Below are 16,464 nucleotides of genomic sequence, written 5' to 3' on the forward strand. Positions count from 1 at the left end.
CTTTGAAGGGTTAATAGTTTGGCTACATTGGTATAAGTAAAAAAATAGTATTAAATTTCTTTTTTTTTTTAACTCTTTAATGTGATTACTAAAAAAGCTAAAGTTAACGTGTCGCTCACATTATATTTCTATTGGACAGAGCCTTTCTGGGGGAGTATGTTAGGCACCTTAGTCATAAGGTTCAGTTCATGCTTGAGTGGTACACCAGTGGCTTCTTGCCTTCGGAGTCTGAAAGGAGGCAACCTGAGAGGTGCTTCAGAGGGCAGCTTGCTCGTTAGCAAGGCTTCAGTGTGGTAGAAACATCTGGGACGAGTGGGAAAGTCGTATCAGGGTCCTTACATTTAGCGTGATAGGAGAACGGGGCAAAAGCATTCGGTGCTTCTTCCTATACGTCAGACTAGCGGTTAAAAGGACGAACCTCCGGATCCCCCACGTCTTCCACGGTCTTGGCTCCTGCGCAGCTCTTTGCCTTCCAGAGCCCCGAAAGGCACCTGTTCTGACACCAGCCCGTCAGCTCACCTGCTGTCCCACGCAGAAGGCACTTGGGTTCATACAAGGCCAGCTTCGGGTCCCATATGGAAAAGCCACACCAGATACATATGTAGAGAGTATTTCTGAAACCAGAAGGGGTGTAGAAGAGCATGCCAGTCATCTAGCTTTATCTTTCCCTTGCCTTTGAGAATTTTAATCCCTGAAGCATCTTTAGGCTATAAATAGAGTCACGTAGTGAGACCATTCCAGGTTAAAACCAGACATGGACTTGTGCTTTGATATGGACACAGGGGTATGTATGGATGTATGAAAACGTGGGTTGCACGTTTGGATACAGATGGGTTTGACTCTCCGATCACATGTGTGGAGAAGACTGTGTACATGAATGGAAACAGCGTATGTCAGTCTGCTCGAGCTGGGCTTTCATATGGGAAGCAGAGATTTCCTCCTTCTAAAAATAGTTCGAGAGAAAGTTCTGTTTCTGCTTCCATCTGCTTTTGGTGCAAAGTTCACTTAGGTGGCTGCCGAAGAGCGATGGAGAAAGCTTTTCTCTTGACTGAGCTCAGCCCCTGGGACTTGCCCCTCCTCCCGCAGAGAGCCTGGGTCCCCAGCCCTGTGGACGACGGGGCCACTGGCGCCAGGCTTCCGGCTGTGTTTGCCCTTGGAGTAACCGCTTCCCTTCTTTTCCTTCTACCTCCTCCAGGCAGGACAGGGCTGCTTGCTGACCTCTTGCCCAGTTTTGCTGTGGAAATTATGCCAGGTACTCAGTCATTTCACTCTTTATTTGCTTAATTTGCTGTCACTCTGTCTGTCTTGCTTCTGCATTAGTCGCTAATCTCTCCTTTAACTTATTTGCACATTTGTCTGTATGTGTCCGTGGTCTTTACCAGGATGAACTAAGCCCAGCGGAAAAGACTTTAGATTGTGTTTCTTCTGTCACCAGGCCCTAAAAGAATCGTGATAATTAAAATGGGCTGCAACAGGGACCCGCCCTTTCGGGGCTGGGCCTTGCAGGCTCTTTGGCAATCTTCGGAACCATTCAGTACCTCTGCTGTGCCTAGACAGCTATAAGTATCCCTAGCGGAATGACTGTTTTTATTGCATTTCCTTATTCCCTAAATTATATGTTTATCTGTTCATTGGGGTACAATCGCGTTGCTCCGAATTACCTTTCATAACATGATCAATACATATTTCCAAGCCTTATGAAAGTAACACACCCCGCCTCCCTTGAGAAGTACACATGTAAACACCTACATTGCTTTGTATGCAATTTCAGGAGCTTCTGGGGCCCCCTAAGTCCCTGGGATCCATAGACCATATGTCAAGGAAACACCCAAATGCACACCCCTGTCGTTTTCTGTAGCTTCAGTTGAACGCACCAGCCTAGACCAGCCAGCCTCAGCTCGCTGCAGCCCCAGAGCCCGTAATGGAAGCGGGTTCGGAGAGAAATAAGAATGAGCTATGGGAAGGGACATATGCCAACTCAGGGAATGGGGAAGGCTATGATTCCGACTTGCTTTAGACGGCTTCTGGCAAAGGGTTAAGAGCTGCCTAAGTGTTGGGAGCAAGAGAGAGAAACAAAATATTCCTGGCCGTTGGTTTTGACTTTGTTCAGGTTTTAAAACATCTGAAGTCTTTACGGTTGAGTTCCATGAATTCTCCCGTTTTGCCGTTAGCTGGCCGTCCCAAATACGACGTTCTTCATATAAATGTTGATCCCAGGGACGTACGTAGACACCTCTTTGGGACTCCCCCTTATCCAGAGTTGTGTCTGTTTGTACCCATTTGTTCATCACACCCACGATGTTACAAAGCATGACTTCCAACTAGATGTTATATCTCCCGGTCTCAAGAAAGAGTTACTGTATTTTTCCTATCTGGTCCTTGGCCGTTGAATATCCCTCCCTGTTGGTTCCCAAGAATCCTTTCATGGAGAGCATTCTTTTGTTTCTCTGAGATAAAACTGCCAGTCTTTAGCCTTGACGGCCCGAGCCTCATTGTAGCCGCCGAGCCACAGCACCGCTCTGTTCCTCAGGGCTCCTATCTGTCTCAGGCTATAGAATGTTACTGTGCTGTAGCTGAGGACTGGGGCAAAACCCTCAGCTATCTATTGTCCTCAGCAGGAATGCTCTCCAGACCATTCTCACCAGACCCAAGACCTTCTCATTTCCTCACTGAAGAGATGGTGACCTGGTTAATTTGAGTGTATTTCAGAGGGAGAGTGAGGAGGGACATTCAGAAAACATAAGTTGCTTGTTCTCGTCCTGAGGAAATCATGTTCTAAACAAAGATAATTTTAGCATTAAGACAAAACTCTTTATATAACAAAAATATCCTATTTTCAAGCTCCAACTGAATGTCCATTTAACTGAAGGAATATTTAACAACCAAAATTCAATAAAAACAATATACACTTAAAGTTCATTGTAAAGGTTCTTCTGGTAGGCGGCCTTCCGTCAAAATGAATCACTTTAATCTTTGGACTTTCAAAGGCAATCCTGGCTCGTCCAGTCCATCCCCGGCCTCCAGTGGGAAGCTGGGTCCTATAGCCAAGTCCTGAAAGCATGACGTAAAGTCATGGAGGGTCATGCCATTTTTATGTAAGCCAGATGGAATGTTTCCTTTCTTGAATCTTGTGGGCAAGCAGATGAACCGGAAGTTGTGTTCGACCCCTGGCAGAGGTGTGAAAACAGCAGAAGTTAACAGCTGGTACGGCCGTCAGAGCCCGGAGCCATTGTAGCCGTGGGCCTGCTGCCTGGTTCGCACAGCCGGCCTGAGTGCGACCAAACCAAGCCACTCCTGGGGCGTGGGGACAGCACGAGAGTCTTTGTCTCTCGTTTTCTCCCTGGTTTGTTCCACAGATAGAAGCAAAAGGCTTTGATCTCAGCCTTGATGCTGAGGACAGGAAAGGGGTTACAGGGGTGGTCAGCAGGGAGAGACCCGGACCACCTAAATATCTTGAGACCCTGTGACACAGAACTTTGTCTCAGGACTCGTGTTTTTAGAGGTAAGAATAAGTTGCCCACAAAAGGGACATATTCACAGAACCCACCACTTCCCAGCTCAGCTGCCAAGATTCCTCTCCCCAGCCAGGAGTCTTTCTGGTCCTGCCCCATCCTTGTTCAGACACTACGGTGGATATGGTAAGCCCTTTGCCCCGGAAGGCCCCGAAACTCCGCCACCACCCCGTGCTGGTCATTCCACCGCGCTCAGTAGGACCCTAGGGACCCTTCCTCCCTCTTCTCCATACCGCGCCGCGTCAGGCCTTCTCGCTCTCAGAGTTCCCCCTGAGCCGGGGGCGCTCTGTGCCCTGTCGTGATGGTTCCTTCCCCGGGTCCCCCCTGCCCCCACTACCCACTCCTCTGACAGGAGGCAGCGAGAAGAGGGTCCCTGCCGGTGCGGCGGGCCGCCCCCAGCGTGGGTTTCTCTGTGCGTCCTTCCAGAGTGGGTGTTCGTCGGCCTGGTGATCCTGGGAGTCTTCCTCTTCTTCGTGCTGGTGGGGATCTGCTGGTGCCAGTGCTGCCCGCACAGCTGCTGCTGCTACATCCGCTGCCCGTGTTGTCCGGAGTCCTGCTGCTGCCCGCAGGCCTGTGAGTAAAGTGCCGGGCGGGGAGACAGGGCGACCGGAGGAGAGGTCGCGTCTCTGTCAGAGAGCTGTGTGCCCGACTTTCTTCTCCACCTCCTTTCCTTCCACCTCCGGAGCTGGTTGCTCCAGCCTCCCTCCTCTGCCGGGAGCCGCCGGCTCCCCGAGCTGCCCGTCCCCGTGTCCTCACCCGCATGCAGTTCTCCTACTTGGCATCCACACCCGTCCCCCCGCATCTGCATTTCACTCTGGCGCCGCCCACGAAGGGAAGGGCAGGCTCCGATGGTCAGGTTGTGGGGAAGGCTTCTGCCCTCTCTTCAAGCACTCAGGCTAGAGGAAAGCTTCTCTGGTCGTGCCTCTCAAAGGCAGAGAACTCCTCTTTTTACCAGCAGAGCGTGCAGACGGCAGGCTCGGCACACCACCCAGCCGGGGAGGAGTCTTATTTGTGCCCGAGACAACGTGGCCCACCAGACCAGTCCTCATCGGGGGATGCACAGTTGCACCATAAGGGCCGAGCCCGTGCAGCCACTAAGCTGGGCGCCCCAGACCAGAAACCAGACACATCCTGAAGGGGAAAGACATGCAGGCATCTTCAGTGTCCTTAGGCATGAAGCAGCTTCCAGGGGGGGTCCGGTGATCTGCTCTGCCTTTGAGATCCCAGAGCAGAGCCACGTGCAAGCTCTGTGCCTGCCCGGCCTCTCTAGAAGAGGCTTAGGATCCTCCGGGAAGGAGCCCCGGGTGGCCTGGCGCTAGGCTTCCTGCGGGGGCCTCACGCGTGCTGAAGGGTGGGCTGCTGCTGGCACTGGGGAGGCCGCCATGGCCGCTCCTAGGACCGCTTAATGACTCCGTTGCCAGCTACTGAACCCCGTAATTCCTTATGTCGCTGCCTTTTGGTGGAGCCGGAGGAGTCCAAGGGAGTGGGAGAGACGTTCTGATGAATAGTTCAGGCCTAGGAGAATACACGCACACGCACACGCACACGCACACACACACACACACACACACACGCACACGCACGTCCCGGGGCTCCCTTAAGCGCATCCTCAGGCAGTTTCGGTGTGAGGGTTGTGGAGGGTGGGACGATAATATAATCTCTTTTGCTCTTCATCTCCCTCCACAGTGTATGAAGCAGGGAAAGCAGCAAAGGCCGGGTACCCTCCCTCTGTCTCCGGTGTCCCCGGCCCTTACTCCATCCCCTCTGTCCCCCTGGGAGGAACCCCCCCAACCGGCATGCTGATGGACAAGCCGCACCCGCCCCCCCTGGCACCAAGTGACTCCACGGGAGGCAGCCACAGTGGTAAATGTAGTTCCAGACCACCCTGCCCCATGCTCCTCTCTGGCTTCTGCTCTGGTTCCTTACTGATGGGAACCGTCAGCTCGGTGATGCTTCTTTGGAAAATGATGGTCTCCATTCCAGAAATGGGATCCCTCCAGCGGTACCAGGTATCATCTGGAGTGCATGTCAGGCTTTCCAAGGACCGCAGGATGTCGCTGTCCCTGCTCCCTTCCCCAGATCCCCGATAACTGAAGTGATGAGGAAAAGAGGCAAGGTAGCCCTTGAATGCTGACCATCCAGTTCATAAATAGTTATCTCATCCCTACCTAGTGTTCAGGACTGTCAAAGGCACGGTGAGGGACACTAAGAAGTATAGGACATGGTTTGTGTAGGAAGCAGAATGGCCCAGCCAGGGAGAGAGAATGGATTTTTATTAGGACGATGAGATGCTGCAAAGAGTGTGGTGCTGGGTGTTCAAAGGAGATGGAGCTGGAGCGGTTACAGAGGGTTCAGGGAAGAGCTGGGCCTAGAGGAACACAAAGAAATAGGAGAGAGAGGGAGGTGCTGAGCACCCCCCAGGAAGGACACGTGGTAGGAGCTTGGAGCTGGAAGAAAGAGGGGGGGGTGTTGGACACTAGAAGGAAGTGGAGGGCTTTGATGGAGCCTCACCCAGATTAAGGAAGGTCCTGAAACCCACCCAGGAGAGCCCGAGGTTCGGTGCCATAAGTGAGCGGGAGCCACTGGCAGGTTCCCGAGTCCTTGGAAAGGCGACATGCCGACGAGGCGCGTGGCAGTGGAAGAGAGTGGGATCAGAGATACCGAGCTGAGATGAAAATGAAGCCATTCAGGGAACGTGAGAGCAGTCGGGCCACGACAGAGGCCACGGGAATTGAAATGAGTAGGTCAATCTGAGAGATACTTCAAAATAAGACTTTGGGAATGAAGGAAAGGGAGGCTTCAGATGAGCCCAGGCTGTCCAGGGACGCGCATCATAGAGAGAATTAGGTAATGCGTAAGGAGAGCGTATTTGGGTGGAGATGCACCATGGTGTGTTAGGGCATGATGAATTCGTGGTTATTGGCAAAGGCAGAGGGGTAGAGGGGCGGGGGGTGGGGGGCAGTCAAACAGAGCTTCCATGGAGACGCTTGAAACAGGATTACAGAGTAGGAAGGTTAGACGTGCGTGAAGTATCTTTAGGAGATGCCTGTTGAATTCCTAGGTGTGGATGAGCTAGTGGGGTTGGTAAAACAGGCATGTCCCCCCGGAGCTATCTGGCCTTCTTCCGGTGGGAGCAGGGAAGAGTGTCTTACCCACTGGATGAACTGTCCGTGCTTGACCCTGGAAGGAGTGGATGTCATCAGTGAGCAATTGGTATTTGTGATTTTTTCTCTCCCTGGAACAGTTGGTAGAATTCTGACATCGGAGCCTGAGGATGAGTCACAGACAGAGAAGTAAAAGTTCATGATCAAGGACACACCGGGAATTAGAGAGACACAGACAATATGGTTGTTTCCCCAACGGCGGAGGGGCCAGGGGACATGAATGGGATTTGCCTCATGATCAAGGACACACCGGGAATTAGAGAGACACAGACAATACGGTTGTTTCCCCAATGGCGGAGGGGCCAGGGGACAAATACTTCCTCTCTCCTGATTTCAACCTTTTTCTAGCTCTTGCTTGTTACAGTTCGATCATTTTGGCCCCATCCTGCCTCACTAACCAACTGCAACTAGAAGTGGCTTGGGGGTGCCTGGGTGACTCAGTCGGTTGAGGATCCAACTCTTGATTTCAGCTCAGGTCATGATCTTAGGCTGGTGACATCGAGCCCCATGCCGGGCTCCACACTCAGCAGGGTTGTGGGTCCCTGCTGGAGTCCCTCCACTTCTGCCCTTTCTGCCTGCATGCTCTCTCCCTCTCTCTCTCAAAAATAAATAAATCTTTAAAAAAGAAGAAAGAGGTGGCTTGAAAAATAGGAACTTTTCTTATTTCGCATAGCAAGAAATCCCAAAGAAAGATGGCTCTGGGGTTGGTTGATGGATCAGTTCACGTGGCAACACTGAAGGACCTAGTTCTCTCCATCTTTTGTTCTGTGCTTCTGAGCTGGCTCCCCTCGTGATCCTATGAAGACTTCCATAGTTCCAGGCACTAAATGCGTTCAGAGATGGAAAAACATATCCGTTTTCTTTGTGCTGCTTCTTTCAAGAGTGAGGATACCTCTTCCAGAAGCCCCTCCCCTTCCAACAGACATCTCCTAGCAATTTTAGTGGCAAGAATTGTGTCTCGAGCCCATTTCTATACCTGATTGGTTTGAACTAATCAAGACTCGTCTCTTAGGCTGGAACACTATTCATCTTGGAAATGAACAAAATCACGGTTCCATTAGCGGGGAAAAAGGGAATCTGCACAGCCGATGTCGGCCACAGCCGGTCTGGCCCAGGGTGTCGTAATCTGGTTCGAGTCAGGAAGGAATTCTTCATGATCCCCCAATGGACACATTCCTGTCCTCATGGTCCCATGGCCAGACTTACTGATGGCATTTGGCTATGTGTCCTTTAAGAAAAAGGTGGCTCAAGCCCATGTTTCATGTAGCTTATTTTTGAAAGAATGTTAGAGATGTTAGGAAATGCTGACTGAAAAGATGTAAATTTAGCCTATTTTATATTTATATGCTACTTTAATTTTAGGGATTTTAGGGTAATCATGTAGCAACAGTGATTTTTTTTCAGATTACATTTGTACACAACACCCCTTTGGACCCTCTCAGTAGTTGAAGAGGCAAGGTTACCAAATGCGAGCGACAAGAGTCCCCTTGATTCCTTTTCCCGACCTTCATTTGTGATCTCTGTTCCAACAGAAGAAGACCGTCTCCTGTCCTTCTCTGGATACAGCCTCTTCCTCTTTGTCAAGGTTCTGTCTTTACGGAGCAGCCACACTCCCTCCGGTCGGAAGACTGGCTCTCATCACCCGCCGTTCCTTCTCCCTGTCTCCATCCTAGCAGTGTTCAAACCAGGCTTAAAGCTCTCCCATTAACATATAACAATCTGCAAAACCCCCGCAGTCCTCTGATGTTACTTCCCTGTTCCTTTTCTGCTCTTCATAGCCCAACTCCTTCAGCGCTTTAAGTAGTTCCTGTCTCCATTTCCTCTGCTTTTCCCCAACTTCTCAGCGAACTTCCATCTGGCTGTCACTTTCCCTACTCCGGACACCAGTGCTTGTGACGACTGCCCTACTGCTAAATGTAACGGATGCTTCTCAATTCTTACGTCCCTTGACTTCTCAAAAGCATTTACCTCCTATATCACTTAGTCATTTTCCCTACCTGTTTTGCTCTTTGCTGGCTCTCCTTCCACGGCCCACACCCCAGATGCTGGTGTTCCTGTTTTGGCCCAAGGTCCTCTCCCTGGGAAATCTTACCTACTCCAATGGCTCTGTCATCTTCTCCGTGCTTATGACTCCCAGTCGCCATCTCCAGCCTCTCCTCGGCTCCCCAGTCCCATATATCAAATTGCTTTCTGGACATCTCACGGGCATTTCGAGCTTAAACTCTAGGAAATGGAATTAATCTGCTGTTTTTAGACTTCAAATGAACTCCGGCCTTTCTTATCGTAGTGGGTGGCACTACTGTCCACCGAGCAGCCCGAACGAGAAGCGGGGACCTCTTCCTCACTTCCCTCATCTGATTTGTCACCGAGTTCTTCAGACTGTACTCAAAATAGCCTTGAATCCGTTTACTTTACTCCGTCTCTGTCATACTGTCCTGGTCCTTTCTAGCATCTCCCTCCTTGATTAATTTAATGCTCTCCTGCCTCAGCTTCCCACAGCTTCTCTTGCCTGGCTCTAAGTCATTTTCCCATCTACCTGGCCCCCACTCATCCTTCTTACAAAAGAATTGAGTAGGCAAGTAGGGTTTTGAAATGTCATTTTCAAAACTAATAAGGATGTGGGTCTATATATATGCCACTGTATGTATACAGAGAATATGCAAATTTTGAGCATCACTTCTCCCACAACTGAGCTGCTCTCCCCCTGGGGGTGGAATCTGGCAGCTGTTCCATCATCCATAAACAGCCTGACTTAGCTCATTAAGATAGGACAGGAAAAACAAGGCTATATCCATAGGTATCTGCCTTAGAGACTTTTTTTTTTTTGCAAGTTTTATAAGTTAGATTTGGCTGTGAAGGAGAAAATAGCTGAAAAATACTTAATTTCAATTAACTGGGTCAAAAATATCTGCTCAACTACTTAAACAATACACATTTTTGAAGTTATAGTTCGGCATCAAAAGAATAGCCCAGTATTCCCTCTCCACTAAAACCAAAGGTGCCAAGGTTAGTAACTTAGAGGGGCCACACCAACCAGAGGACTTGGACTGGACAGAACTTGAGAAAGACAAATCATTCATCCGCCCGAAACTGGAACATCCCTGGGGAGGAGGGTCATTTTCCAAAAAAGTGCTGGACTTCGGCGAGTAGTCAAGGACACATCTTATTAAAATATCACCATACATCAGAGTTCTCTGGTTTTCAGACAAATTACGAATCGAAAACCAAAACCAAATCCAAAACCAACACCTTTTACTGGGAGAATTGCCTAGCTTTTAGGCTACTGAAGCCAAATGATGTTATCTCTAAAGTCTAAATATCCATACTCTGCCTCTGTCCTTCTTGGCCAATGAGAGGGATTTCGATACCTGAAGGCATGCGCTGGAGGGACCGAGAAGTCAAGGCTGAAAATGCCTCTTCTGCTGGAGTCCCTAGATAATGCCGGAGTTTGAGAGGTGAACCTACCACCTTCATTCAAGGCTGTCCGTAGTTATAACTTTTCAGGGACATGATAACCTGCGCATACATAACCCAAGCTGTCTCATAATGAGGATTATAATTTGTTATAATGACAGAGAAAACAATCTATGCTTTGGTCCGAGTTGCAGTTAACTGAGAGGTGTCCAGCGGTCTCTGAGCGGCCGCGGTCTCCGACGACCACGGGACAGCCGGTACACTGTTCCGTGCAGCAGCCACCCCCTTCCACTCCATCTCAGTGTGACTGAATGGTTTATCTTAGTAGCTTCATGTCTAAAAAACACACTGATAAAGTCATAGCTCAGGTAGAGCAGGCCTGTTCCCTGATGCCTATCAAATGCTAGTTTTCTCCTTTAAAAAATAACCATCAACAATAACAACCAAATCTGCCTATGCCTTGCTGCTCCCTCAAGCTTCCATTCAAGTCCTCTCCTTCCTGGTCAAATCCCTTCAGTAAAGCAACCACGTGGCTGCTTCGCTCTCATCTTGTACTCCCTCGTACTCGTAGTTTCTATTCCTGATTTCCATCTGTCCGTCCATCCGTCCGTCCATCCATCCGTCCATCCATCCGCACACACACGTTTTGAGTGTCTACAGTGTGCCAGGCAGGCTCTGTGCTAAGTGCTGGGGATGCAGAGATAAGCAGAGAGAACTGGTCCTCACCCTCAGGAAGCTGACAGGCTGGAGAGGGAAACTCTACTAAAAATACTATTTCCAAAGGAATCATGAACTTCACCATCGTCTCCAGACTGGCTCAGTTCAGCTCCAACAGACATTAACGCCTACTCAGCAGTGTCCTGGGCTTTACACTCATCTAGAATAAGAATTCTTCTCCTTCAAGAATCTTTGGGAAGATTGGACCTTTATACACAGAATTTGGGACAAACTAGAATATATTGAGAGTCATAATTAAAGTTCCAAGTAAATGATTTAGAAGAGAGAAATGAGATGGAAAGAGAGAGGGAGGAAAGATAGAACTTTCTAGCTGTGAGAACCAGAGAAAGCTTTTTGGATGTGGTGCTATTTGAGCTGCCGCTAATAATTACAAAGAAAGTACTCTAGTGATTTGGTCTTTGTTGTCTTTTTTTTTTTTTTTTAAATTTTTTCCTATATTTGTCTTCTTTAAGATGAGAAGGGTTGAGAAGTATTAGCTGCATTTGATAGATGTGAAAACTGGGTCCTGGATAGGCCATCATTTATGTGAGGTCCCTCAATGAACCAGAGATGTACCCACGAATGCCGGGCTCCCCACCTTCCGAGCTCTGTGTTTCCTCCGTCAGACATCACTGCCTCCGAACAACATAGCACTTCCGTGGGATAATTGCCTTTTAATTGAACTGTCTGTACAACTCTGTAAACGCCTCTGCAGAGATGGAAGGCTGTGCAGCTTGATAAATAAAATCATTCCTACTAATAATTGCTTTGGCCTAAGGATTACAGCTCCAACCTCCAGGAGAAGGTAATCCTGAAAAGCGTGTGCAGAGATTCACTGATTTTTTTTTTTTTTAAAGAAATCTCACAAGTGGAGGTGACTAGGAAGGGCCCAGAATGTTCTCACAGAGAACATCGGTGCACCTGCAAATGGGCGTGGGGGCGTTCTCTCGGTCTTCAAAGCCAGGGCTGTGAGGAGAGCGCTGAGCAGTACAGTATTTTAATCCTCTGTGTGCGTCGTTTGTGCACACATGGGACTTTGTCCACAGCCAGGGTCACGTGACCAGAGAGCAGCACGTGGAGGCTCTTCTGGAGGCACACGTGGCCATATGGTTTCTTTACGGTATTTGGCCTACTGTGGGAGCCGAGCGCGTTGGGAGTTGGGTTACTTGCTTCCATCCTGTTGTGTAGTCCTGACTGGCCAGAACACAGGACCGATAAGCCTGTGCCCCTGGTCACACCACCCATGACACACCTACGAGCATTTCCTACACTGGGTCTTCTTGTCTTCCTCTTGGGTCGCTCCCTCCTGCCTCTGCTTCTGGGCTCCCGAGTTTCAGTCAGGTTACGTAGGTCTAGCCCCTGTGCTGCCCATTATTCTGGAGCAGGGCAGGAAACTCTCTGAGCCAAAGTTTTCTCGACCATAAACTGAGGCTATCAGCAAATTTGTTAGGGGTTGTGAGGAGCAAATATCCATGCAGAGCATTAGGGCAGTACCTAGCACACTGAGAGGCTCGATGCATGCTGTCTCTTACCACTGGCATGTTGGGTCCTTCTCTCTCGTTTTCTCGCATTTGTGAAGATTTGACTTGCCTGTGTCTGATCACCCTTGGGGCTGGTATTGGACTCGACTGATACTAAGTGATGTGGGGCTTAAACCGTCTTTGTTCCTGACAGTATGAGTGATGGGAGCGTAGGAGATGGTATTCTCTCTCGTTATGGAGCACCCCCAAAATAACCCCTGCTTCTGACCACACAGCAGCAGGTGGAACTAATCGTGTATGGAATACTATGGTATTTCTTCTCCCAAAAGGAAAACTTCAGAGAAATAAAGTGGAACCAGAGTTAGCAATCCATGTATTTTTGCCCCTCATTTTCGTTTTGCACGAACGCTTCTTGTAGTCTATCATCCTGGCTCGTATGCGCCACCTGGGAGGGGATTTTTGCACCATCTCCCGTGAAACCAGAGGCGTTCAGGCCACCCTCGTCAAGGTCCCCGATGTTCGGGTATCTGTTTTATTTACTTGTTCTCCCACCAAGCGGAGCTGGGACCCGCAGATGCTATAGCATGATCTATGTCCTCCGTCCAGAAAATCTGTCTCCCCCCCCCCCCCAAGCTTTAAGTGGAGCTAAGGAGGTCAGAAAGTAGGAAGCAGAAGTTAACAAATGACCCCAAATCTACTGTGAGCGAACTTGGTGGTGCACTGCTGTTCTTCCATTCCAGGGCCACCATCTGATAAAAGGGATCTCAGTCACGGTTCCATAAGTATAAATATAGATGATTATTTCTGGCGATTTCAAAAAGAGTTGTCATAAGCAGGAACGGCGGGCTTTACTTGGTAAAGTAAAGAGAGGCCACCTCCGGCTTTTCTCAGCTCCCCTTCCTGTCCTTTTCTCCACAGTTCGCAAAGGTTACCGGATTCAGGCTGACAAAGAGAGAGACTCCATGAAGGTCCTGTACTACGTCGAGAAGGAGCTGGCTCAGTTTGATCCAGCCAGAAGGATGAGAGGCAGATGTGAGCATCTGTTAGTGCCACGTGATCTGGGCTTCACGGCTAAAGGGGGTTTGGGGATTCCCAAACGTGGGCAGCCCTGAGCTCTGGTGGCTTAGGACTAGCAGGGGGGCCGGCGATGTCCTGAAGAGAGTAGCTCTGAGGGCACAGAAGGGAGAAATAGGGCTCCTGGTGGGAAGGGCAGAGCGGTCGTTCCCACCTTGCTTCGTGCTGTTTCTCTCCGTGGGGCAGTCAGCTGTGCTGGGCCCAGGCAGTGCTGAGGTTGCAGATGTTTTCTTCAAAGGGTCATTCCCTTCTATTCAAAATAATGACTAAAGATGTGAGTTTTTCCCCCAACATGAAAACCTCTACCATTGAGCAACGGTCCAGCTGCCGACTTGCTCCACGGAGGACTCTAAGCAGCGGAAGGAAAAGTCTACCAGCAGAAAAGGAGGCCTGTGTTCCTCTGAGATGCCCGACGGCAGAGACTGAGGGCTAGGAAAGAGGCTGCCCCTCTTATCAAAAGAACTTTCCAGTTCCTGAGCTTGTAGGTGGCAGGACCCCAGCCTTCACTCACAGGCCCTCGGACACTCTGCAGTGGACACAGCTGAGTGCTGGTGCGGACTCCAGCTTACCTTGGTGACGAGACCCAGCTCCGGGCAGGTCTGACATGGACGGGCTGATTATTGGAGGGTGCTGGCTGGCATGGTGGTGAGGTCACTACCTCTCTCTCTCTCTCTCTCTCTCTTTGAACCCTCCTTGCCTTGGAAGCGAGGAGAGGCTTGATGGAACTGTTGGGGAAACAGTCCCAGACTAGAGGCACTGTATTCAGATTAAGGACAACATATTCCTCCCAGTTTGCAAAGCTAAATTCATCCTGTCTGAGCTGCGTTCCTTGCTGCATCCTCCCACCGGCCTGCCTATAAAAAGACCATCTCCAGATTGGAATGTCAGGAATGCAGATGTCACTGCACTTGACAAGTTAGTTGTAATGTGTTGTCATGGAGCCCTGGGAGGGGACAGAGACAGCAATCCAGGAGAAGGAGCCTGGGGAGGAAATCTGTGAATCTCTCAGCTCAGGGTAAGAGTTAAAACCTGAGGCTGAAACTAAAGAATGCATCCTGATTTAGGTGATGTCACCAGTCTACCTGGACTGAAATGGTCTCCAGGGACTGGCTGGTCAGAAGGTAATGACATCTGAACACCCAAGGGGACCTTAGTGGTGGCCGAGGTCAGTCTGCACAGTGTACAGATGAGGAAACAGAAACCCAGAGGGCTGAAGTGACTGGCCAGACCGGGATTAGAACCCAGCTCTTCTGATTCCCAGTCCTGTGCTCTTTACACAGGACGTTTTTGAGCCGACTCTTGGCTCCGTGGCTGTAGTGGCTGTTTCTGTTCAGAGATCACAGCCTTCTACCTCCTAGGACTTTCTAGTATGTTGGAACAGAAGAGACTGAGGTGGTTGACTCCCACCTCCTTCATTTTACAGAGTAGGAAAGGAAGCAGAGAGGGAAAAGACCCAGTGTTGGCACCTCGGTACCTGCGCCACAACTGGAACCAAGATCTGGAACCTGCAGGTTGACGGTCCCATAATTGCATAGAGGTGAAGTGGGAATACAGTTCACTTGACTTTGCCAGGCTCTCTTTCTGAAGAGCAGAGTAAACCCTGGGACAGATCATGGACATGGGACAGTCTCGAAGATCTCATTGTAAAACGGATCTCATGGTTTCGGGTTGTGACGAGATTCTATAAGAACGGGGAATGTCAGGTTCGGGAATTTGCTGGCCAGTAAGACCCTCACTTTCCTTGCCCTGGTAAGTAGGGGGTTGCACTTGGGCTATTTTTAGTCCAGAATCCCAGTGTGGTGATCTTGCAGACGACACCTTCCAGGGCCAATAGGTTCCATCTCCTGTTCTTGGGAAGTTTGTCCTGGAACAGAGTCAGGCCGGTTCCCTTACATGTTGTCTGGCTGCTTTCACACTGCAGTGGCCAAGTCGAATAATTGTAACAGTGTGGCTTGCAAAGACTGAAATATTTAATATCTAGCCCTGTACAGAGAAAGTTTGCCTCTCCTGTTCTAGAGTTACATTATTAGGTGTTTGTGAAGCAGGGATATTGATGTTTACATTCAATGCGGCAGAAACGTTAGAACGGCATACAGCCTAGACAGTCTGTCGCTATGAATGGTGAAACTGAGATGGCCCTCAGGATGTGGAGAAATGGAAAAGATCCATTATTCCCTGAAGTTTAAGGAAAGTTCGGAGGCAACAATAGGATGTTTCAACAGTTTCACTTGAGGCATTTTAAAGTTCTCTTCTGTACTGCTCCCAGGAGATTAGAATTCGCTGGGATCATGAGAAAAGGAAGGTTCTAGATTTTATTAATCAGTAGCATCTGAGCTCTTTTCCTTTCAAATGGGGAGTCACTAGTCCATTCTCCTCCGGAGGAGGAAAAAGTTTAAAAATTGTAATTCAAAACCAAATGATTACATGACCAAAATGAATGGCATTCTCAGTAAGCCCCCACCCGGATAAAGCAGGACCAGGAGGTTGTGTTTATGCAGCAGGGGGAGGGAGGGGAGGCCCTTCCTTTCCTCTGTGGGTGGGAGTGCTCCTCCGAGAACTCTTGGGGCTAGGGAGGAGAAGTAGAGGGGAACCTGAGACACAGATTTGCGCTGCCCACGTCCTATCTTGGCTTACCTTCTACTCAACAGCCAAACCTTATACTTTATAAATGTTGATTCTGATAATATTTTGACGTTCTGACCAAAGGATTTTAGAAAACAAACGGATCCAATTGCATGACAAATAGATTCACTAGATGCGTTTTTAAGTAAAATGATATTCAATCCGTTTCAAAATTCTGTAAACAAGTGGTTGTGGTTTTTTTGTTTTTTTTAATTGGTCCTCCCCCCTTTCTTTCTAGACTGTGATTCTTGACTTGTTCACAAGTGCTTTTGCAAAATGCTACTTAGGCCACTTTGTAGGAAATGAGAAAGCGGTGACCACAACCCCCTTCTTTGTAGGAGGAGTACAAGTGGAGGCCAGGAGGCTGCGAGTGCAGCCGCCCCGCTTGTCTTCCCTTCCCTCGACTCGGCTGTCCTAGCCACCCAGGCCATACACACCTGGAATATTCGTTAGGGAGGCAAAGAAGTCTTTGTGGGCCCT

The 16,464-nt window shown here is 49.4% G+C and overlaps 1 protein-coding gene across 3 annotated transcripts in view; it reads left to right on the top strand.

Annotated features, from left to right (window-relative positions):
- The window catches only part of ILDR2 (immunoglobulin like domain containing receptor 2), a 56,894-nt gene that overhangs the window by 33,298 nt on the left and 7,132 nt on the right, over positions 1-16,464 (top strand). The window contains exons 4-7 of one of the 3 annotated variants that reach the window (XM_059147167.1): positions 1,196-1,252; positions 3,939-4,085; positions 5,199-5,375; positions 13,207-13,320. In XM_059147167.1, the coding sequence (XP_059003150.1) occupies positions 1,196-1,252; positions 3,939-4,085; positions 5,199-5,375; positions 13,207-13,320 (495 nt within the window). The remainder of the gene's footprint in view (positions 1-1,195; positions 1,253-3,938; positions 4,086-5,198; positions 5,376-13,206; positions 13,321-16,464) is intronic. The other 2 variants (XM_059147166.1, XM_059147165.1) reach the window with 2 other exon arrangements.

This window comes from Mustela lutreola, chromosome 14 (genome assembly GCF_030435805.1).
Source record: "Mustela lutreola isolate mMusLut2 chromosome 14, mMusLut2.pri, whole genome shotgun sequence".
NCBI classification, from domain to species: domain Eukaryota; kingdom Metazoa; phylum Chordata; class Mammalia; order Carnivora; family Mustelidae; genus Mustela; species Mustela lutreola.